Source organism: Syngnathoides biaculeatus, chromosome 12 (genome assembly GCF_019802595.1).
Source record: "Syngnathoides biaculeatus isolate LvHL_M chromosome 12, ASM1980259v1, whole genome shotgun sequence".
Classification (NCBI taxonomy): Eukaryota; Metazoa; Chordata; class Actinopteri; order Syngnathiformes; family Syngnathidae; genus Syngnathoides; species Syngnathoides biaculeatus.
In genome coordinates, this window is record NC_084651.1 from 2,265,963 (window position 1) to 2,289,328 (window position 23,366).

The 23,366-nt window shown below is 44.8% G+C and overlaps 3 protein-coding genes across 4 annotated transcripts; 2 read left to right on the plus strand and 1 right to left on the minus strand.

Annotated features, from left to right (window-relative positions):
- The first annotated feature begins 1,630 nt into the window (after nucleotides 1–1,630).
- zc3h15 (zinc finger CCCH-type containing 15) lies at nucleotides 1,631–7,401 on the plus strand. The gene is made up of 10 exons (XM_061837917.1): nucleotides 1,631–1,851; nucleotides 3,451–3,552; nucleotides 3,624–3,735; nucleotides 4,782–4,934; nucleotides 5,000–5,091; nucleotides 5,177–5,359; nucleotides 6,414–6,494; nucleotides 6,575–6,751; nucleotides 6,823–6,958; nucleotides 7,083–7,401. The coding sequence occupies exons 1-10, from the start codon at nucleotides 1,777–1,779 to the stop codon at nucleotides 7,271–7,273; spliced, it is 1,302 nt and encodes a 433-aa protein (XP_061693901.1). The 5' UTR covers nucleotides 1,631–1,776; the 3' UTR covers nucleotides 7,274–7,401.
- A 1,461-nt stretch (nucleotides 7,402–8,862) lies between these two features.
- rbm45 (RNA binding motif protein 45) lies at nucleotides 8,863–16,568 on the minus strand. The gene is made up of 10 exons (XM_061837234.1): nucleotides 16,142–16,568; nucleotides 14,966–15,088; nucleotides 14,333–14,459; nucleotides 13,575–13,892; nucleotides 10,864–10,993; nucleotides 10,695–10,803; nucleotides 10,438–10,601; nucleotides 9,821–9,896; nucleotides 9,596–9,734; nucleotides 8,863–9,288 (listed from the first exon to the last, which is right to left on the minus strand). The coding sequence occupies exons 1-9, from the start codon at nucleotides 16,424–16,426 to the stop codon at nucleotides 9,618–9,620; spliced, it is 1,449 nt and encodes a 482-aa protein (XP_061693218.1). The 5' UTR covers nucleotides 16,427–16,568; the 3' UTR covers nucleotides 8,863–9,288; nucleotides 9,596–9,617.
- A 1,695-nt stretch (nucleotides 16,569–18,263) lies between these two features.
- Nucleotides 18,264–21,462, plus strand: LOC133509833 (cytochrome c). 2 transcript variants are annotated; one of them, XM_061837236.1, is made up of 3 exons: nucleotides 18,264–18,423; nucleotides 19,544–19,718; nucleotides 21,142–21,462. In XM_061837236.1, the coding sequence occupies exons 2-3, from the start codon at nucleotides 19,550–19,552 to the stop codon at nucleotides 21,285–21,287; spliced, it is 315 nt and encodes a 104-aa protein (XP_061693220.1). In that variant the 5' UTR covers nucleotides 18,264–18,423; nucleotides 19,544–19,549; the 3' UTR covers nucleotides 21,288–21,462. The 2 variants fall into 2 exon arrangements, with proteins under 2 accessions (XP_061693220.1, XP_061693219.1); XM_061837235.1 differs by lacking the exon at nucleotides 18,264–18,423 and adding an exon at nucleotides 18,851–19,336.
- Nucleotides 21,463–23,366: the final 1,904 nt, after the last annotated feature.

Below are 23,366 nucleotides of genomic sequence, written 5' to 3' on the forward strand. Positions count from 1 at the left end.
AGGAACACGACAAAGACCAACTAGTAGTCATGAGTCTGACACTAGTGGCCTTCTAGATCCCATTAGTGACTCCAAAATCCACTAGGAGTAGTTTTGTCTTTAGTTGTCCAACTAGTCATGTGCAGGACTAGTGCACTCCTTGTCCTCACTAGTACACTTAAACTACTGTGTCGCACTAGTAGCACGACTGCTTCTTTTTCGTGTTTTTCTTTTTCTTCATCTTCTTTATCCCCCACGTCAAACTTTCTTGCTCCTGCGTGCACGTTTTGTGCAGAGCCGAAGACCCATTCAGACCCTCCCCCCCAGCCGGAAACTCATCCCAAAATGCAATAAACCACATGGCAGCCGCGCCGTAATGAAGCTTCGGGTACAAGCGTTAAAGGGGCTAATAAAGCAATTTTTTTTTATTTTTTTTTTTTGGTCGCGCACGGGACAGATGGCGGCTCAGTTTCGCGGCCATTTAACTCCAACGGCAATAAAGCGCAAAGAGTGGACGGAACACAATTCTTTTGTGGACATGTTAAATACACACACTCTTCAACTCTTTTCTGCTTCATATTATATTCATGGGAACTTTGATCGTGTCCCTAAAGTCACTTTTATTTGTGGATTTATTTTTGGAAGACATCTGCGGATGTGATTACCTTGAGTGTAATAAAAAAAAAAAAAACACACACACACACAAAAAAAACTGCGCTTATTGTCTTACGTGTTTGTGGACTTGTCAGGACCGAAACGTTGGGTTGGGAGGCAGGAAAACACTGACACCCAGTGGACGGCCGCTGCAATCAAACTACAATTTTGGCCTCACTCACGCTGTGTATTAATATACAATATTATAAAATATGTAATTCGTTCCAGTACAGTAGATGTGCAAGATTTTAGTTTCCAACAAACTGACAACTGACTATATTTTTACATTTTGAAGTACAGTAATCCTTTTTACATCTATCCATGCATTTTCTTAGCTGCTTATCCTCATGAGGGTCGCGGGGAGTGCTGGAGCCTATCCCAGCTGTCAACAGGCAGGAGGCGGGGTACACCCTGAACTGGTCGCTAGTCAATCGCACGGCACATGGAGACCATCAGTCGCACTAACAATCACACCTAACGGTTAATGTCGCATGTTTAAACCGGAGAAAACAGAAGCAGGCACGGGGAGAACATGCAAACTCCACACAGGCTGGTCCGGGATTGAAACCGGGACCTCAGAACTGGGAGGCCAACGCTTTACCAACCGATCCACCGTGCCGCCTTCCTTTCTTACAAAAACATTTAAATATAAACTTCTATGTCAGGGCGGCACGGTGGATCACATGGAAAGCGTTGGCCTCACATTTCTGAGGTCCCGGATTCGATTCCGGACCCGCCTGTGTGGAGTTTGCATGTTCTCCCCGTGCCTGTGTGGGTTTTCTCCGGGTGGGCACTCCAGTGAGAAAACAAGTGCTTCTCATTTTAAAAAATAAATAAGTATGAATTGAAAACTTTGGACGTTCGTCTATGTCGGCAATATGAGACAAAATATGGCCCAGTTAATAATGACCACGGAACATATTCATCATATTCATAAAACTACAGCACCCGTCATGAATAGCGAGATGACGTCATAAATGACAGGAGGTGGGCGGAGCCAGCGTCACCACGTTAGCGGCAAGTGGCTAATGGGAAGCTGAGTGTTAGCAACGAGTGGAAAGCAAATATTTCAACTGGGGTTTTTTTTGTTTTTTTTTTTTTTAAGTTCGGCTTCGGCAATAACGCGCCTCGAGCTGAGCCAACATGCCTCCGAAGAAGCCGGCTCCGGCCCCGGGCAATAAAAAAACGCAAGAGAAGAAGAAGGAAAAGATTATTGAGGTACACGCACAAAAAAAAAGGAAATCACGAGTTAGCATGTTAACGCCGCTGCTAGCGTGATCGCACGCGAGCGGAACATCGCGTGAAAGCCCATTTAGGCAAACATATTTCTTTTTGAGTTATCGTCAGTGGACTATTTAGTGTTATTTCAACTGAGGTAAGCCGTCCAGTTGTTCCGATGAAGAGTGGACGGTCGCCATTAAACGTTAGCTCGCCAATGTGACAATTAGCCCCTGGCCATGACGTCATAGTTAGCCGGTGGACTGCGTGGAAAGTCTTCGACGGTTCCTTGTTTAAATAATAATAATAATAATTTTTCGTTCGGCGTGTCCTCTGTTTCTTGGTCAAGTCAAGCCACGTACTTATTTATCAAGTTGTTTTTCTGTACGTTTTGGATAAACAACGTCTACGATGATGTATGGACACGATGACTGCATATGCCAGTGGCAAAAAGCATTTCCGGCTTTAAAAAGGTTGAAAATGCCCCAAAAAATGTTTTTTTTTTTTTTTTCCTGAGCTCAACGCAACTGGCAAGTGGTGACCACATCAAAGCATGATATGCTTCTTTCAGTCATTTAGGAGAAAGTAGGCAATTTCCTACATGGAATCCAAAAAACTGGCGTCCATCCATTTTCTTAGCAGCTTATCCTCACGGAGGTGAGGGAGTGCTGGAGCCTATCCCAGCTGTCAACAGGCTGGAGGCGGGGTACACCCTGAACTGGTTGCCAGCCAATCGCAGGGCACATGGAGACAAACAGCCGCACTCACAATCCCACCTAGGGGCAATTTAGAGTGTCCGATTAATGTTGCATGTTTTTGGGATGTGGGAGGTAACCCATACAGGCAGGTCCGGGATCGAACCCTGGACCTCAGAACTGTGACGGCAACACTTTCCAGCTGAGCCAACGTGCCGCCTAACTGGCATCCCGTTTATGGTTTTACACACAGTAGAGAATCGTGTATAAAATACTTAATACCCGTCCGTCCTCCATAGGAAGGTCCAGGTACCTTTTTTTTTTTTTTTTTGGTTGTTTCTTTTTTGCGTCTAAATCTGGATTTAAAGCGAGTGTCCAATACAAAGTCCCGATCCCATACCAGGGGACTGCATTGAAACGAAAATAAAAGTGTCTCTCCAAAATGTCTTAATTTGATTTTATTTGACACAAAATATCCCACTGTTACATTTGACATTTATACATGTAAGCCTACTGCAGCGGTGGTTCAAACCAAATCGACAAAAGCGCGTCGTAGCGTCTCTTGACGCTAACCCTAACCTGACGCTCTGACGCAGCGCAAATTAATGATGCAAGCAACTTAACATTTATGCATCCTGTCTTGAATTCACAAACTAAAATATACAAAATAAAGATCAGAAACCTCTGTTTAGCAGTTTAGATCGGGACAACCCTTGCTGTGATCGTACAAGAAGACGAGGAAAACTGAATTCTTGTTAGTGCCTTTAAGCGTAACAGTATACAAAGGCGGGAATTCCATCCTTACGGGGATTTTGCGGGGTCTACAAGATCCAGGAAGTGGCTTCAATATTTGCCTTCCGTTTCGTTCATGATAACCACCGTCGGCGTGCTGCGTTTTTTCCAGGACAAAACATTTGGCCTGAAGAACAAGAAAGGAGCCAAACAGCAGAAGTTCATCAAGAACGTCACGCAGCAGGTCAAATATGGACAGCAGAACGCGCGACAGGTCAGTGAGAAGCGACCCTGATTGGCTTTTGGACTCGAATGTGGCCAAAGTCCCGATGCGCGTCCCCACAGGTGGCTCAGGCCGAGGCCGATAAGACCAACAAGAAGATGGACAAGAAGAAGGAGTTGGACGAGCTCAACGAGCTCTTCAGGCCCGTCGTTGCCGCCCAGAAAGTCAACAAAGGTAACACGAGTCAACCGAACGTACACAATCGGTTTTCGAACGATAATTTTTTTTTTTTTGCTTCCGTTTTTGAACGAAAATCGGTATTCGAACGCAGCTGAGGGAAAAAAAAACCCGGAACTAACAAGCTGACCCGCGACGCGCTTTGTTATGAATTCCCACGCCGCCGAAAAAACCCGGAAATAACATAATGCGGCTGACCCACCCACGACGGGTTTAGTTATTGTAATTTCGAACGCCCCCCGAAATACCCCCGCCGAATAAAAACCCGGAAATGACAACGCGCGCGGCGCAACTGACTCAATTTTGTTATTGTGTATAACGCAGCCTCTGTACGCAGACGTGTCGCGGTAATGACATCAAAGCCATCCGTGCCAAGTGGAACGAAATCCATAATTTCGTCGAGCTTTATCACCCCAATAAATCTGAATGTAGCAGAGCACCCAAAATTTAAACAAATTAGATTTTTTTTTTTTTTTTTAAAGGGGGCGAGTCACCACCCCCGAACACATTTGATACGTGCAGTTGTAGAAGCATTTCTGCATTTTTTTGTTTAACTCATGTTACGAATATTTTCATTTCTTTTTGAAAAAAATTCCCCTTCGTTATTACTTTTTTAGTTATTCTGCACTTTTGTGAATTAAAAAAAGTTTACAAGGCTAGGGGCCAGGTCGCTACAGATACGGCAAAGCACTCCCAGCCTAGCATACATTTTAAGCAAAAAATAAATACATTTCTGAAATTATTTTATTATATAAAGTATTTAAACTATTCGTGTATTTCTACGATGCAGTTTATTATCAGGAAATGCTAAAAAAAAAATGCTTTAAAGGGCCTAATTCTTTAGGCTCGGAACGCATTATTTCTATTTCCATTCATTATAATGGGAAACATCGATTCGGTTTTCGAACAATTCACTTTTCGAATCCTTTTCTGGAACGGATTGTGGTCGAGAACCGAGACATCGCTGTATGTATATATATATATATATATATATATATGTGTGTGTGTATCATAATCGTCCCCGTCCCTTCTGTCACCTTCAGGTGTGGACCCCAAGTCGGTGCTGTGCGCCTTCTACAAGCAGGGCCAGTGCACCAAAGGGGACAAGTGCAAGTTCAGCCACGACATGTCCATGGAGAGGAAGTGCGAGAAGAGGAGCGTCTACGTGGACGAAAGGGACGAAGAGCTGGAGAAAGGTGAGCGCTCTCGGACGAGCGTGACGAGTACGACGCTGACTAACCGGAACCTCCGGGCCACGCAGACACCATGGACAACTGGGACGAGAAGAAACTGGAGGAGGTGGTCAACAAGAAGCACGGCGAGGCCGAGAAGAAGAAAGCCAAAACTCAAATTGTAAGATTTGGAACGTTTTGGTCATCCGGCCGAGAGATTTCCACAAAAGAGGAGGCTGAGGTGGTTTTCGTGCGCCGTCCGGCAGGTGTGCAAGTTCTTCCTGGACGCCATCGAGAACAACAAGTACGGCTGGTTCTGGGTCTGCCCGGGAGGGGGCGGCGAGTGCATGTACCGGCACGCCCTGCCGCCGGGTTTCGTGCTGAAGAAGGACAAGAAGAAGGAGGAGAAGGACCAGGAGATCTCCATGGAGGAGCTGATCGAGAGCGAGGTAGGCTGCCGTGGCGCCGTTCCAGGTCCACTGAGGTTCTGGCTGCTGTGTCGTTGTCCTGTGATTTCATTTCTAACAATCTGTAACAGTTCTGACCCTGAACCCTTTTTCAAGAGACGGTCCAAATCAAGTAACTGTAGCCAAAGCCAAGGAATTTCGAGTCCATTAACTATTGATATTTACTCTTAAGTCCAGTTTCATTTCTCAAATTAGCTTTGCTAAATTACGATGTACCGTCATTTCCGGCCTACAAGCCGCGACTTCTTTCACACACTTTCAACCCTGCGGCGATGCGGCTAATTTGTGCGTTTTTTTTCTAACGTCCGCAAGGGGGCAACTCGAACGGAAAGGGTAAGAGTGAGACCGGTGGAATTTGCGTGCCGAGACTTTTACCGGCCCTGTTAGTGCTCCGCTAGTGTTAGCGCTGTGCTAGCGTGTTGCTGCTGTGTTACTGCCGTGTCTCAGTGACTTTTACAGGTTTTTCTTTTTTTAACCGGCCTGTTAGCGCGTTGCTGCTTTTACTGGTGTGTCTCCGTGATTTTTACCGGTATGTTTTTTTTTTTTTTTAACCATCCCTGTTAGCGCTGCGCTAGCGTGTTGCTGCTCTGTTACTGCCGTGTGTCTGTGATTTTTACCGGTATGTTTTTTTTTTTTTTTAACCATCCCTGTTAGCACCGCGCTAGCTCGTTGCTGGTGTGTTACTGCCACAGTTCAGTGATTTAGGTTTGTTTCTTTTTACCAGCCCTGTTCGTGCTGCTGTTGTTGCTATATTAAGCTAAGCAAAGGTATTAAAAAAAAAAAAAAAATAATAAATGAAAAAGATTTCGTGTTTCAATGTGGTGCGGCTTATGTATGTACCAAATGGTATTTGCTTTACAAGTGCACCGGGCGAGGTCCGTAGGCCGGAAACGACGGTAATCCATTTGCAATTGCATCACGCCATACTGTTACTGTCACTTGATAAAATGTACTCGAGTGATTTGAAATTTTGGCAACGTCGCCCAACCCCACCGTGAATTCCTTTCAAAGTTCTCTCCGTGGTTCTGTTTGCCAGCGAGCAGCGCTCGGTCCCAGCGTGACCCGCATCACCTTGGAGACGTTCCTGGCGTGGAAGAAGCGGAAAAGGCAGGAGAAGGTGGGAACGCTCTCCGTTCGCTGCGTGACGCGCTCGGCGATGTCGCGCCTTAAAGGAGTCGCCGTTGTGGTCGCCCGCAGGTGGACAAAGCCAGAGAGGAGATGGAGAAGAAGAAGGCCGACTTCAAGGCCGGGAAGTCGCTGGTGGTGAGCGGCCGCGAGGTTTTCGAGTTCCGGCCCGAGCTGGTGGACGACGACGACGACGAGGCCGACGACACTCGATACGCCGACAAGGAAGATGAGGACGATCGGGAAATGGTAAAATCGTGAGGTGCGAGGCGTCCACGTGCAACCCCGATTTACATCCCGCTCGTTCCGTCGGGATTCAGACGGACGCCGCGGAGGTCCAGGACATAGACCTGTCCCGCTTCGTCCCGCAAGAAGTGGACCACACGGGAATCACGGTGGCGGCCGTGGACCGCTTCACCTCCAGGAGTAAAAGTCAGATGAAGGACCAGGACAAGGGTAAGAAAAGCTCAAACCAGGTTTCGGTGGAACCGTGTCCAGTTTTGAAAGTGACAAAAGGTTACAAATACATTTTTTCCCAGCATAACTACAATTTTTTTTTTTTTTTTTTTGCGGTTAACAGAACTAAACGGAGCGTGCGGCGGCTCCGACGCGAACGGGCCGTCGGGGGCCGAGGGGGGCGGGGAGGCCGGAGGAGGAGGAGAAGAGGACGACGACGACGACAAGGACGTCCCGGTGGACGAGAACTTGTTCACCGGGGAAGATCTGGAGGAGCTGGACGAGGAGCTCAACACGCTGGCGCTGGACGACTGAGCGGGACGCGGCGGCGACGTAAAAAGGACCGACCGACCGACCGACTGACGGACGGACGGATGCATGGACACGGAAGTTTGAAATTTAAGTCATAGAGACTCTGTAATAAAACCTTGGTGTAATCGTTACGTCTGCCTGGCTCCGTCCGCATCCCCTTTTCGTTTTCTGCCTCTTTTCTCCACCACGATGAGTGAAATCCTCCCGTAGAGCAAACGAACAGCAGTGATTCTGTTCTAAGAAATTCAGTCTGTTCTCAAAACTCCACAAATCGTAATCGTAACGTTCTCTTTTGATTCGTCTACATCATGTCGGACGGGAATGAATCCATGTTGTTCTAAAGGGGAGGCGGGGGGGGGGGGTTGCGCTCCCCCCCTCACGACAAACAGGTGACTGTCGCGATTGTAAATTATGTTCACTGTCATTCAGCAGAAATTAAAAACTGTGCATCCAAATTTGTCTCCTGTAATAAGTCAAAATTCAAAGTGTGGAATTGGCCGAAAGTGGCTGCGAGGAGGTCAGGACTCAAAAGTGGGGGCCCTCCACTGTTTGCAGCGGATGGCGAAAATTGACATTCATCTTTAAAAAAAAAAAAAAATCTTGAATAATTCGGGATAAACGACAAATGATGCTATACTTATGCAGTGTTTATACGGGTGAGACTGGCAAAAAATGTATAAAATGCGGTTTCAGGCGCCCCTAATTTGTTGCTTCAATATGACATCAGCTGTATCCTCGTGCGGTCTCCGCCCTCCAATTCCGGATCCTTTCTTGTTTCTCTTCGGCTTAGTCCTGCTCGTTAGTCAGAAAAATACAATCATTTCCATATTTTAAACCATCACCAAGTGATCCAGGGTGGGAATGGAAAGGATAGTCACTAATAAAATAATCTATAACATGTTAGGCTGAGGCATTCGGGCATCGACTTCTGTAGTGCCTTGGGCAATTAAAAAAAAAAATAATAATAAAAGAAAATAATAATTGTGGATTAGAGCTTTCAAACCCAGAAATGCCGTGTTGAGTCAGCCAGTGCTTGAAAATTAATTGACAAAATGACCGTAAAATGAATGTTTGGTACAAAAATACAATTTCCTATTTTAATAAAATTTCCCATTTTATTTTAACCAGATTTAACTTTCAAAACCCTTTACAGAATTCCAAAAAAGAAAAAAATATATATTACAAATAAGCGCTTCCTCTTTGTCAAAATGTATGTAAACACTTGGTCTATTCCTATTTTAAAATGTTCACCAAAATCCTCATTTTGCTTTATTTCTTCTGGCTTTTCGAGCCCTGATCATTATCTTTCATCAATTTGCAAATAAATACTAGATTTTGTTTTCCCTTTCAGGATGGAATAACGGCGCTTGTTGTCATCCATCGCTCGGGTCAAATGTTTCCAACGTGTTTGCTAAATCGCATTGAAAATGATTTTCGTTCCCGCTCAAAGAGGAAAATGAAATCGCGGTCGCGTGACTTTGTGTACACGACATTCAACGACGACATTTTGGAAAATCGAAGTTGACACGCAAAGCAATTTGGGACGCGGGAGGTTGGAAAGAAACGCACACAAGAGGAGGACAAGTTGGGGAGCCTTTTTGGTTTTATTTCTGTTTAACCGTATCACAGTGGGAACACATTTGAACATACAAAACTCAAACACAAATAAAATAATAATAATAAAAAAAAATAGCAGATGTCTACTTGAAGAGTTCGTTAGGAGACCCAAGTTAAAGCTTCCATTAGCCAAAGTCAACTTAATTTCGTGGAAATGGGTCCGACGCGCTCCTCTGAATTCTTCCCACAGATTGGAAAATGTTAATTGATTTTGAATCATAAAAGAATTACAAAAAAACAAACACTGGAGTGACCCGCTACATCGGAGGTCAGGGCAAGGTCACCGGACAGAAGTACAAGGTCAGACAGATGTCAAAGGTCGTGTCAAGAGGTCTCCGTCCGTGTTGGTCGTCGGGTCTGTCAGGTCGGGGGGGGGGTCGTATTGTCATGACAACAGTCGCCTGGGGGGACGAGAAGCTGCAGTTACTCACACGCCAGCCAGCGTCGCCGCGCACATTTGTCACGTGACTCGATCCTGTTGAATTTAGTCCACTAGGTGGCAGAGTTTGCTGTCCGTGGAGTGCTTTTAACTTTACTTTCAATACTTTTTTGCGTCACTTGTATCGCTCCTGAATTCTGGAACGTGACTACAAGGAGCTGCAGCCATTTTTTTTTTTTTTTTGTGGTGGGGGGTGGCGACCTTAATCGGTTCATATTTAATGAAGATGTTGATATATTCATTAAAAGGAGCCATGTTGGCTAACTCACCTGGCACGCGCTGCCGTCCGTCCTAGTACGTGCGAAGTCTTTTGTGAGATTCTTCTCTGGGAGGATCCGCGAGCATCACCTTCATCTTCACGCCGTTGACGACGTGGCCGTGAAGCGTCGCCATGGCGTCGTCGGCGCACTCAAAATGAGGACGGAAACGACACGCTTAATATCTGAAATTGTTTTTTGTTTTCATTTTTCCCCTCCGACAGACTGGATTGTCACCTGCTTGTCTGCGTACTTCATGTATCCGACCTTCCTGCCCGGAACCAAGTGGACCTCCATCAGGGAACCGAATCGCCTATAGAAAAATAATAATAATTTTTAAAAGAGAAATAATGCAGAAAAATGTATTCGTGTTGCACAAAAGGGTTGGCAAACGTTTGCGCTCAAGGATCAAATTTGATTCTTAAAACTTACAGATGGACCAAATAATTAGTAGATGAAGTCAAAATAATAATCCAGTGGATGTGATATCTTATTTTAATACTGAAAAAAAAAATACTTTTATAAAGCCATTTCATAATCAAATTTAATAAAATGAACAAGGCTTGTTAAATGTATACATACAGTTATTTATATTTAGTAATATTTATTACTTGCAACAAAATAATTTTCGATTTGGTGTGCTAACTCAAAATAAAGACTTCAGTCATTTTGGAAAAATTAAAAAATAATGCAACAAATGGAAACTTGAAATAAAATACAATATATGTCAATGTTAAAGCGTTTTACTTAAATAAATGAATGAATGAATGAATGAATACACAACCAATGTTTGGAGAACGAAAACTTGTGCAAAACATGTGAAAACGTGCATTTGGGTACGAGAAGCCGCTTACCCGAAAACGTCCTCCAGCACGTCCACGGGCAGGGGGGCGGGGCTGAAGACCACAAACAGCCGCTCCTTGGCCTTGCTGTCGGGGGGCGCCAGCTTCTTGGGGGGCGGCAGGCTGACGTCCGTCTGGACTCGGGACACGGGGGCCGGCGGCGGCCCGGCGAATCCCTGCGGGACGGACGCGTTCGTTCGTTAGCGCGCGCGCAAAGAACAAAAAGAAGCAGGACGGGACGGGACGGGACGGGACGGGTCGCTCGGTACCAGGTGAGACGCGATGGGAGGTTTGATGGCTTGGCTGTTGGAGGGTCCGTTCCAAACCGATGACATCATCTGGGTGGCCACGAACTGCATGGCCATCCGACCCACAGAACTGCGCAGAAGGCGTTCGTCGAGTCTTGACTGCGCTCAAACTTTCTTTGCGCGTTCGTACCTGCTGCGATCTTCGCCGTCGTCCATAAAACTGACAACCAGTCTGTTCCCCGGCGGGTACTCGAATCCGTTCAGTTTGTCTTTGGCGTAAAGGGCTGAACCCAGATTGCTGTAGCGGATCATCGCGTGACCTGCAAAAAAAAAAATGCTTGTCATTACATTGAACCCGTTTTCATAGCAAGGGAATTCGTTTTGTCTTTCAGCCAACAGGCGAGAAGTGAAAATCTGCTACAGAACTCGCGCACGTGACGTCACCATTTTCCCGGCGCCATATTGCAGGTCAAACAGATCTGCTGGACATTGTGGGAGACGTTGAACCGGATGAGGATATTTACAATAGCCGAGACCTGTCGTGATGTTGGTTGTCACCACAAACGAGACCCGTATCCAAAGAGATCATTCTATAGAATACAATCTGAAAATACAAAATAATATCGATGGATTTCGGCAATTAAACGTGACGGATGATGCCCGGCTAAAATACACACAGGCCTGTGTAGCGATCGCTTCATTACAGGTAGGAATTATTCTTCTCAATCTCAAATTCCCAAGAAATATTTATAATGCCAAGTTGGCTCATTAGAGAACAATGCGTATTTATTGGGGGAAAAAAAAAAAAAAAAAAAAAAGTGAAAGGGAGTCATCTCCAACAGACAAGGAAGCGTGTTGCGGCCACACGTTAATCTTCGATAAACATCTCCCAGACAGATTTTTTTGTTTTTTTTTTTTTTAAATATGCATTGTTCTCAAATGAGTCCAATGTGCATTTAAAAATGAAAATAAACCGTCAGTCACACAGAGGTTTACGTAGGTTCAGGTGTGGCCGCAACGCGCTTCCGCGTACGGAGGCTGAAGCCTATCCCAGCGGTTTATTTATTTTTCATTTTTATTTTTTTAAATACGCATTGGACTCATTTGAGAACAATGCATATTTGAAAAAAAAAAAAAAAATGTCTGTCACGGAGAAGTTTACCAAATTTTAACGTCGCCACAACACGCTTTATGTACAGAGGAGTCGACTCGTCTTTTTTTTTTTGCGAGTTTGTGTAAAACCAGGGGTCATTTATTGAAATATTGGTATTTGTATTGACAAAAAATCCGATGTGAGATTTATTCTTGATTGTGAACAGATCCAACAACGAAGTATTTGTATGCGTCCACAGACTTTTCTACGCTTTCAAACTCTTCTGTGTAAATGTCGACGACTTACTCACCAGATCCATGTCTAGATCCAGTTGTCCGAGACCAGCGGAACCGCGGGGAAAACATCGACTTTGGCATTAAAAATGGGTCCTCTGCGCCAAGTGTCTCTCATTTTGCCACGTACCTTCTTTTATTATCACCTTCTAAATGTTTAACGTTATCGGACAAAACTTTGGGCGTCGTGCTAAAAGATGTGTTTTTGCGTCATCTCCGACCGACTTTGTCACGATCCTGCCGCTTCAGCACGAGCTGATTGGGAGGCGCACACACCTGCGCCTCATGCGGCCTGATCATCCCCCGTATATATCGGACCCGGTGACGACTGGTCCTCCGCCAGTTCGTTGAGCTTTATGTCCCGTTCCAGCACTCTCGTATCCCTGATCGTCAACCCGTGCGTACCGACCTTCGCCCGTTCTCCGACCGACCCCGTAAGCCTGACTCCCTTGACACTCCCGCCTGCTTTGATCGTTCTCCCGTGTACCGACTCCTGCCTGTCCGCTCATCTGTTCTCGTCGCTCGACGTCCCAACTACCGCTGCTGCACCGGACCGCCTGCTCGATCCCCGACCTCGGCGTATAATAAACGTGTCTCTTCTTGAACTACCTTGAGTCTTCCGAGTTCCTGCATTTGGGTCCTACCCCCGTTTCTGATGGGACGTGACAGACTTAGCATTGAAGAATGCTTTGTTTGACCGGCACTTCCGGCCAGTAACGTGATTTGATGACGGGACGGGGGGGGCATAAACTACAAATAGAAAATATTGTACACGCTGTAATTATCTCTGTGATTGTGTTATTTGAGGAAAATAGTGCCTAATAGTGCATTTTTCCCCAAATTTGGGGGGGGGGGGGGTGGGGGGGCATCCGTTTCGTGCAGATTTCCGCTGTTCCCGATTGAACTCGGTCTCTGCCGTCCGTGAATTGTGGGTGCCCACCGCATTGCTTCGGTGCTGAAATGAGCGCAGCCGCTCCAATTTGGCAAAAGCAGGCTTTTATCATCATTGGGAGAAAAAAATGGATCAAAAAATATATTGACGTTGCTTGCAAGCAAAGGTCACCTAAATGGATGTGGACGTCTAATCGTGCCCACTGCAACCTCTGAAAATATTAAAACGATCACGCAGTTTCTCCAGGTGAAGCCTTTTCCTACCCATAAGCGCAAAAATATTCACATCGCTTCATGAGGAGGACTTAACGTACTCAAAATCTGTAATATCAGGATTACGGTATTGATATTTTCCAAGGTTTAATCGGCATGAGATGTCCACATGCGTTTTTGTGACGCTCGATGGGAGTTTTCTGAAATTAAGCTTTTCTTATGTGAACAAATTTTAGACTGTCCCCCGTCATCTTGTGGTTCTGTTTGATCATCTGGCCAACACTGAACGGGTAAACATATTCAGTCCTGGAACTTTTCTGTTAAACCTCGTACGATATACGGCGGGGGGAGGGGCAAATCTGGAATAATCGTAAACGGTGTTGCGCGATGTGACGCATCGCAAACGCTCACCTTTACTCATCCCGTAGGCGTCCCGCTGCAGCTCGCAGTATTCCATCCCCGGAATGATGTCGAACAGGGCGAAGATCTGCTCCTGGGACAGCGCGGCGCGGGTCGACACCATCAGGCAGCGGGTCAGGTCGGCGCCGCCGCTGCCGCCGCGGTAGTCCATCATGTTGTAGCTGACGGGCTCCGCCGGCGCCGCCATGTTGAAGGGGTACATGCTCATGGAGTCGGCGCCGCCCGAGTAGTCGCTCCTGACCGCCATGCTGTTGTAATCTTCCGTGGCCGAGGCCTTGTTGCGGGGTTCCGCCAGGATGGCCCGGTAGGCTGAAAGCGACGTCACGGGGACGGGATTACGAGGTGCAGATCATTTGTCGGGCGCAAAAAAAAAAAAAAAAAATCATAACAAAACATTTCACGCGGAAACATTAACAGACTGAAACTGAACAAAAGAGTAGGAAAATGGACAAAATTAAAAAAAAAATACACTTCCTGTTGAGATCCACAGGGATGAGAATGACCAATATGATGACAGCCTCGCCCTGCGTCAAGCCGTACCCCCTCCCCAAAATTTTCCCAACGGATTTACACGTTTCACAAAAAATGACATTTCCATCTGAAAAAACTCGGAAATCCGCGGAAAATTCTCATCCATGATTTTAGATTTGATTTTCATTTTTTACTTAATAAAAGAAGCGCACCTTGCTTGAAATATTGGAACACGCGGCTCTGAACACCCCGCCTGCAGCGCCCCCTGGCGGCCGTACCTTTGTCACAGTTTTCGATGGCCAGGGCCGCTTGGGAGGGTTTGTAGTATCTGACGTAGCCCAAACCTTTGCTCTCCCCGGTCAATTTGTTCTTGATGATGACGCAATATTCGATGTCGCCGTACTCCTGGGGGTGGGGGGGTGGGGGGGGGGGGGGGGGGGTTTCCAACGCGGACAGAAACGGTGTCAAAAATGCCTTCGACAGTATAGAGCACAGGTGTCAAACTCAAGCCCCGGGGGCCAGATCCGGCCCGCCGTATGATTTTATGTGGCCCGCGAAGGCAAATCATGTGCATCAACTTCCATGATTTTTGTTGAAATTTGAACCAAAATTTCAACTGTCATATCATAAATGATGATGTTGAGATATTGCAAGCATTTTTGTGTTACCAAACATCAACAACAGTTGAAAAAAAATCGATGACCCATGATTTCTGATTTCAAAACTAGTTGATCAATTTAATGAGTAAATATGATGGGTCAATTAAAGATTTTCGTGGTTTCAGTCATCATGGCCCTCTGACAGAAACCGTAACGACAATGTGGCCCGCGATCAAAAAACGAGTTTGTCACCCCTGCTAGAAAAAAAAAAAAAATCATCCACGTTCCGCCAATGAAATGAGCCGTGCGCACCTTAAAAGTGTTCTTCAGGTCTTCCTCCGAGAAGGTTTTTGGGATCATGACGAAGATCCGGGTCAGCTCTTCGTCCTCCACGTCTCTGTGGCTGGAGGACGACCGCGACTGGGCGATAAACACCTGCAACGGCACCCGACGCGGGTGAGGACATGGAGCCGTCTCCGACGCAAATCCAATACACTGAATCCTTCAAAGACTCGGTCGGGTTATGGATGGCTTTCCAATTACGCCATCTTGTGTGTCACAGAGGTCAGAGAACACAGGCGAAAGGTGAAGCGTGAATTTTTTTTTTTTCCCTATCGTTAATTCATCCGATTGGTCTAAGGGTGGTGGTGACGTCATTGGAAACCTATCCGTTCTTGCCATGTGACAGTAAATATTCCCAGCTCGTGGTACCGTACACGTACGCTTCTATTCATATTCGTTTTTTGATTAATCAATCAATTGGCCAGGAAAAAAAAAAAAACAACATCTGTTGATTTCCATCCATCCCCTACTAAAAAACAAGACTTCATTCATTCATCGGAAAACACGGTTATTGCTTTCTAAAGTACAAGCAAATGTCTTATTTTGAATAAACACATTCTGCTTTCAAAAAGGACGACAGATATGTGAGAATATTTACTGTTGAGATGTTCAACGCGAAGGATTTGGGCAGCTCCAAGTTTTAAAAAATGACTAAACAATTAATCGGGCAGAACTCCTTCACTGCCATTGTTGAATTTAGAAATCCAATACAGAGATTTCAGATTACGTCACTACAATCCCAGGATTCCCTTGTCCGCCATCTTATGTGTCACTCCTGATAATTGGAAACCTGGTAGCTTTAGTTGTCGATTAATTTGATGATCGATTACTCATTCAATCGTTGCACCTCGACCTCCAGCTCGTTTCCTTCGTTCCCTGAGTAAGTTTTAAAAAGTGTGTGACTTATTTGGACCCGCTGTTATTATACATTTGATTTTTTTGTTATTTACATATTTTTATTGTATATAATTGTCAAACGTGCTCCTTAAACCGAAGTACAGAGCAACGACAGGACCGTTAGCAAGCTAATTGCTAATATGGGAGCAGCATAAGAGCTAACTCTGTGCGGTCAGTATTTTGAATATTGTTGTTTTGTTGCTAGCCGAGTGAAAGGATTTTGGGTAATAAGTTGGGTTCGGTTCCGACCTTGATGGGTTTGTTTCCGTCCAGCAGGACTTTTCCGTGCATCTCCTCCATGGCCAGGCAGGCCTGAGACGATTTGGCGAACTTGACGTAGCAAATGCCTTTGGACTCTTTCGTCTGCTTGTCTTTGACGACCCACACGCCCTGGATGTCGCCGAACACGGAGAAGCGGTCCCGGAGCTCATCCTCCGTGACGGAGCGACTGGCCACCAGGAACAGACGGCTGTTGGGAGGGTCGTCGAGGTTCTCCGGTGCCGCTTGTCTCACGTTCGCGTGGGACTCGTCCATCTTGGAATCTCAATCCTGCGGTCTCTGCCGGTGCCTTCAAGGACCTTCGTAATGTGGAATGTCACCTTTCAAAACTGCCCTTCATCGTTTTGTCGTACTATGAAAATATCAAAGTTTCAAGTGGGTAAATGTTTTATACTTACGACTTATTTAATACAGATAAAGAAGGGAATTAATCTGTGCTGTGCTGTATCACAGACACGAAAAAAAAAAAAAAAAAAAAACAAAACGGAAAGTGGTGTAAATTCCGTTTGCTTTGGAAGACCTGAATGTCTCGTACAGGGCAGTTTCACCTCCACTGTGTGTGTGTGTGTGTGTGTGTGTGTGTGGTGTGTGTGTGTGTGTGTGTGTGTGTGTGTGTGTGGTGTGTGTGTGTGTGTGTGTGTGTGTGTGGTGTGGTGTGTGTGTGTGTGTGTGTGTGTGTGTGTGTGTGGCGTTGCGTTCAAAAATCATCGGCATTTGAAAAATGCATTTTCCTACCGACCGCGAATGGCGGACGACCGGTTCAGGGTGTACCCAACTGGGGTAGGCTCCAGCACTCCCGCGATCCTCGTGAGGATAAGCGGGTCAGAAAATGGATGGATGGATGTTTCCTATCGATTCTTGAAAATGGCTGCAGACATTTACATCATATTTATTTGAATCCCATTTTGAATGCATATTTGAGCAAAAAATTATTTTCCGTGTTGTGTACTTAAAACTAGAGTCATGTCAATTCTGTTTGTTTTGAAAGTTCCACGCACAGTATTCTAAATTGCCTCTCAACGTGAAAGTGCTGTGGATTCCGTCACCTTTTTTGAACCGTGAATGCAAAGGCGAGTCGTAAACTGCAGATCAACTTTGGTAACTCGCGTTGTATCACCTGACATAACGGATGTCACCTTGAATAAATCAGCGCGGTACATGTAGTTTAATGTGCGCATTCGTAAAACGGGGGTGGGGATCAGTAATGCGATTTTTAAATAAATACACATTAACTGTCTATAATACACAATTGACAGGAAATCTTCATTGTGTTTTCTCTGAGACCCCGCACCTTCCTCCGCGGACACAAACACATGAATATCTTCTGGTTATGGTTTTAAACCTCAAAACAATCCTCTCGGAAAGGTTGTCTTAATCAGTGTGAAATTGCATAATTTATGCATGTTGTCCGCAAAGTCTCTCTACAGTTTAAAATAAATTACAAGAGCAACTAATTAAATATGTTCATCTCACGTTTGGTCTCTGAGCACTTCTTTGTTATTTTTTTTAATACAAATGAAGATATGGGAAATTCCACAGCTAAAGACATTTTGTCACCATTGATCAGGTTATGCTAAATAAAACACGTCAAGAAATCAAAACTGTATTTTGAGTAATTTATATTGACCAAATAAAGAAGTATTAAACGTGGGTGGTGCACTGTATTTACTCTTACTAATAATTTCCACAGATCTGTCAGTTCATTTGTAAACATATGAATAATAACTCATGGACACCAGGTAATTAGTTTAACACATCACTGTAAAATAATAATAAAAATGATAATTAAACGTCCTGACGAAACATCTAGAAATGTATTACGAGTGCAGTACATGGAGTTACATAGGAGGGCGGACGTCACGTTCTTGTCTGTAAACGTCTCAACACCTTTTTACTCCTCCTCCTCTCTGCCCTCGCCTCGCTTCTTCAAGGTCAAACGAACACCCAAAACCTTCCGTGGAAAGAAAAAAAACAACAAAAACGGCACACCGACGACTTTGCATCTTGATTTTTATATCGAATTGACGACGAATGCGTGCCGACGGTCAAACGCGCGAGGGCGGTAAAATCACTCGCGTCGCAAACGAGACCAGGCCCGAGACGGAAGGTGACGTAACCACCGTCACGTGATCGCGTGACGTCATAAACCTGCGCCGTAATTTAGCGGAGTGACCTTCTGTGCGACCGCCACAACGCGTCGGAGAGGAACCACCAAGGAGCCGTTTTAACTGAACACTGCTTTCAACTAAGAGGTAAACGCAGCATATCACTTTAATCTCGAGTTCGCTAAAGTCGTTGAGTTAATTTGAAAATTGCGGCGAATTAACGTGAAATGGCAAGGTAGTGGCCACGTGACGATAGCTTTCTGATGTATTTTCGGGAGGATTATGGCCACTTCATACTATGATGTTTATTTGAACTATAGCGGTCAATATTCCTTACGCGTGCGGAGACTGTCTGCTTGAGAGGGACGCCGGCCTCCTTCAAGCATCCTTGAGAGCCGGCAGCCGGTGACGTGAACATACCGCTTGCCTGCGTTCTCGAATCGAGAACGTTAAATATGTTGGCGGAAATTACAAGACATTTGAATCAAATGTGAATGAAGTCTTGGGTTGAAAATTAAAAAAAAAAAAAAGGGGGGGGGGGGAATTCGCCGGGCCGCCATGTTAACGGTCATTCTTGAGCTAACCGCGCTGCTCGGGAGCTGCCGGGGATGTTGAATGAAATACGACACGCGAGGTAAACTTCACCACCGGTTGTCGTTTTCAGATTAAAACGTAAACGCTAAGAGCATTAATCACGTCCGATTTAGTGCATTAAAGCTGCCCGCGAATACACACCCTGCTGCCAGGGAGACTAATGCTAACTAGCTTTGGGGCTAACCGACCGAGTATCAGGCGGCTAAAGCTAAGCTAACGCATCCGAAGTGCCTGTGGTGGCTCTTTTGACCTCGAGCGGGAAGTCAGACCGTGACGTGTTCTGTGTTGACGTCACCCACGCGCTGAAGAGCGTATGTCACGTAAATGGAGCCTCTCAGCTGCTGGTTACCTTAACGACCTTCATTCAACCGGGAGCACCGCAGAGGACAGGAGAGGAGGAAGGAGGGAAGGTGACTGCTTGTAAGGTCTGCAGAGAGACTGGAGGAGCCACAGAAAGGCATAGATGGTGACGTCACCTGTTCGGATAACTTATAATAATAATAATAATAAACTTTCAGCAGGTTAACAGTCCTGACAAAAGCCAGATTCAGTTATAATTATTTTCATAGCCTCTTATATCTATATGTAACAAATGTACAACGGAATGTGAGTTGAATTTGCCTCCGAGCTGTTTTGAGTGTAATTATTTGTAATTTTCCGTATCCGTTTCCAGCTGACGATGGGCGACGTGGCGAAAGGCAAGAAGGTGTTTGTGCAGAAGTGCGCGCAGTGCCACACGGTCGAGGAGGGGGGCAAGCACAAGGTGGGGCCCAACCTCTGGGGCCTGTTCGGCCGCAAGACGGGCCAGGCGGACGGCTACTCGTACACGGACGCCAACAAGAGCAAAGGTCGGTCCTAGAGGAGTTTAAAAAAAAAAAAAAAAAAAGTCGGTAACTCCGAATTTACAACCCCGATGGTTGCGTGTTGACAATAATGTTTAAAGGTCAAAAAGCTGTGCGACATTCACAAACGTTCCTAATCTGACGCAAAGCGTTCAGGTGCCGCTTCATAATACTTTTCCACTTCTGTCACCACAAATTTTGGAGGGTTAGAGAATGACAGTTATTAGCCAATCTTATTTAACGACAAAGTTTGTGTGACCGTGGTTCTCGTCACGTCGTTAAAAATTCAGTCATCAGAGACACAGAATCCAGTAAAAGTAGATCACGTGACAAATTAACTGTGCAACATATTGCCACATTTTCACCGAAATGTTTTTTTCCGCCACTTTCTGAAACAACCAAACGAGCCGCAAGGTGGTGCCATAGCCCAATTCTCATCGGAAAATAGTAGATTGCCAGTGAGCGACAGAGTGATGCGCCTCCACTGAGAGATGATCTTTGTATGTCAGGGGGGAGCCAAGTTTAGCCTGGGTTGTTAGTTCAAATTGCGGAGAGTCTCCATGCACTTGTGCCCCCCCCCCCCCGATCAAAATCATTTATCAGCTGTATTTTTGAAAGGGTTAACTAAACTATTAAAATAGGCAATTATACATATTTTAAGGGTCTTTCCTACCTTAACTTAATGATAAAGGCCTAGTGTGAACTGTTGAAGTAGCAAAATGTAAAGTGTCTTGACTACCTTTTGATATTTGACTTACTGCCGTAAAAAGTGACATCACTCCCGTGCGTAGTAGTCTTAGAACTCCCATCGTTGATGCGGTTCCTTGATGTGACATCAAAAGGCAAAGAAAAAGCAAATTGAGCTTGTCTTTTGGCCCCTGCTAGGTGTACTGACATCATGTGATGTCATACATTAAACAAAATGTTCGGTAAATCGGTAAAAATCGCTGACACACACCAACACGCTTGCGCAGCGCTAACAGGCCGGGTTAAAAAAAAAACAACATACTGGTAAAAATCACTGAGACACAGCCGGAAGATGCTAGCGCAGCACTAACAAGGCTGGTTTAAAAAAAAAAAAAAATCGATTAAAATCACTGAGACATAGCAACATGCTAGCACAGCGCTAACAGGACCGGTTTAAAAAAAAAAAAAACACCAGTAAAAGTCAGTTCCTCGCCACATTGAGTCCACCATCTCGCTTTTACGTTTTCTGCTCAAGTGCCCCCTTGTGGCCGTTAGAAAAAATGCACAAATTAGCATCATCGCCGCATAAGCCGCAGGGTTGAAAGCGTGTGGGAAAAACGTCGCGGCTTATAGGCCGGAAATTACGATACATTGGTGGGGGTAAGAAGTGAAAGACTTAAAGATTTAAATGGACACGAGCAAGGCATGAAATTGCAACTTTTTTTTGGGTGTGTGTTGTCAGGAATCGTGTGGGGCGAGGACACCTTGATGGTGTACCTGGAGAACCCCAAGAAGTACATCCCGGGCACCAAGATGATCTTCGCCGGCATCAAGAAGAAGGGCGAGCGCCAGGACCTGATAGCGTACCTCAAATCGGCCACATCGTGAAGTGCGCGTCGGCGTGTTTAACCTTTTATTTGTGTTTTACTCATTCAAATTCACGCGCTTCAAAAGGTCACGTGTTGCGTCATGTGACCAGATGCCGACGAGAGGGAGAGACGATGGCTCTCGTGCATGTGGCCAAAACGATATTTGGAAAATAAAAAAAAATATACTCATTTCATAGTTGCTCATCAACATGTCTGTAGAGTTACCAAGTTATTTTTCTTGTTTGGATTAAAAAAAATAAATGTCCCATTGTTTAAAAAAAAAAAAAAAAAAAAGCAGCAGCCCTTCTCTGCTACGATTTTAAAATCATTCAAAATGAGGTGCACTGAAAGGGAGAAATGAAAATATACAAAACGTGCGCGCGTGCAGAAGGCAAAAAGGCTGTCTTGTTATTTACCTGGTTTCACAGGCCCGGAAGAGTTTTAACTTATTTTACTGCCACGTATGTCGACCGTCTTGTCTGTCAAATGTTCCCGAGGGGCTGCTGAGCACACAAGGAAAATACTGTATGTACAGGGGAAGAAACGTGTTGTCATGGCGACGCGGCCGAAGGATTATCTATTAAATACAAAAACGTCCACAAATAAAAACTTGCCTCTTGTCTATTTTTATTTTTAGCTTCTAAATAGAATGCACACGTCGATCTTTTTTTGTTTGTTTTCCTGTAGCTTATCTAAAAATTGTCTGGCCCATCTGTCCAATGGCGACGAGCACCGAAGTGTAAAGAATTTAAAAATGAAATGCATTTTAGAAACAAAGTTTAGCCGGATGGGCCTTTGTGTGCTGCAGTTTAATGCACGTCCTCAAGAGGGCGGCGTCGTGCAGATGAATGGCAAGTGTGCAGCCCAGACGGAAGGCACGCCCAATCAGTGCCTGGCTTTATATTTTACCGGGTGTTTTGCATACAAATATTTACTGTATGACGACTTTATAATAATGACAAATTACGGCACGTAAAACTGAATTAGTAATTGGAGATTGAGCCACCAGTAAACATTATGATTTAATCTGAACATTAAAATGTTTGTTTGATTTTTCACATAAACGTAATTAACTTGAACCGCTTGATTCTTAGTGATCTTGGAATAGGGCGCCCCCTAGCGGTCTAACATGTTTCCATTAAATGGACAAAAAGGCTCGTAGAGACACCAGGGTGGGATCGGGGAATCATATGAAAAGTGAACTTGTTAATTTATTTTAATTTAATTAAAAAAGGCTGGTCGATTTTCACATTTAATTAGCAAAATAAAATTATATTTGTAATTATGGTATAAATGCTATAAATATAAAATATTTACTATACAATTTATAAAAAAAAAGTTTACACACATCTGCTGAAATGTCAGGTTGTGATTTCTAAAAATCAGAGCAAGTGATATTATTGTAATGTCTCTAAACAACCTGACTGAACTGAATTTTGGAGGTACGCCCATTTTCTCTTTTTTTTTTTTTTTGCTCTGTTTTGTCCACCTGATGACTTTCTTCACCATATCAAGACACTTGAATGCCTTGTAAATTATTTTTGCACCATTTTCCCGATTGAGACCTTCGGACACGGATGCTGTGGAACTCATCGGACTATTTCATGCGCTGGTAGCTGTGACTACCAAAATGTCAGGAAAAGCCTACTTGAACACCTGAAGTTGATTAGTACGTCTGGGGGCGCAGTTTTAATGTGATTGGTTCGACCTGAACACAGCAACGTTCACTGTTATAAGAGGGTGTGCACACTTATGCAATCGCATCTTCAATGTTTTTTTTTCCTCCTGAAAGGAGTTGCCCAAGTTAATATTTCACATGAAATGGGAACTTTTGAAAAAAAATCTTTATCTTGTTTTTATTTGACTATAAAGTGTTTTTTTTTCCCCCCACCAGGGTGTGTAGACTTTCACATATATCTAATGTAAAATGATGGATTTTCTGTCAGCAGCAAATGATTTGATGTGCTGAGTGCGGGTTAGAAAAAGAAAAAGTGAAGTTGTTGTGTCTTCGCCTCTTTTTTTGGGGGGGGCCAGCGTAAGTGCTTCTGTGTTTGTGACTGTTGTCACGGCGACGCTTGTGAACGCTGAAACATTCCAA

Bases quoted from the DNA above. Each gene is read 5' to 3' on its own strand.
- rbm45 (XM_061837234.1), bottom strand. From the start codon at position 16,426: ATGGACGAGTCCCACGCGAACGTGAGACAAGCGGCACCGGAGAACCTC. The intron at 10,602-10,694 runs GTACCGAGCGAC...TCCGTCCCGCAG, and splicing joins CTCCCATCGCGTCTCACCTG to GGATTCGCCGGGCCGCCGCC. The intron at 9,735-9,820 runs GTGACAATCCAG...CCTCATTTTGAG, and splicing joins TGAAGTACGCAGACAAGCAG to TGCGCCGACGACGCCATGGC.
- zc3h15 (XM_061837917.1), top strand. From the start codon at position 1,777: ATGCCTCCGAAGAAGCCGGCTCCGGCCCCGGGCAATAAAAAAACGCAA. The intron at 5,092-5,176 runs GTAAGATTTGGA...GCCGTCCGGCAG, and splicing joins AGAAAGCCAAAACTCAAATT to GTGTGCAAGTTCTTCCTGGA. The intron at 5,360-6,413 runs GTAGGCTGCCGT...TCTGTTTGCCAG, and splicing joins AGGAGCTGATCGAGAGCGAG to CGAGCAGCGCTCGGTCCCAG.
- LOC133509833 (XM_061837235.1), top strand. The intron at 19,719-21,141 runs GTCGGTCCTAGA...GTGTGTTGTCAG, and splicing joins GGACGCCAACAAGAGCAAAG to GAATCGTGTGGGGCGAGGAC.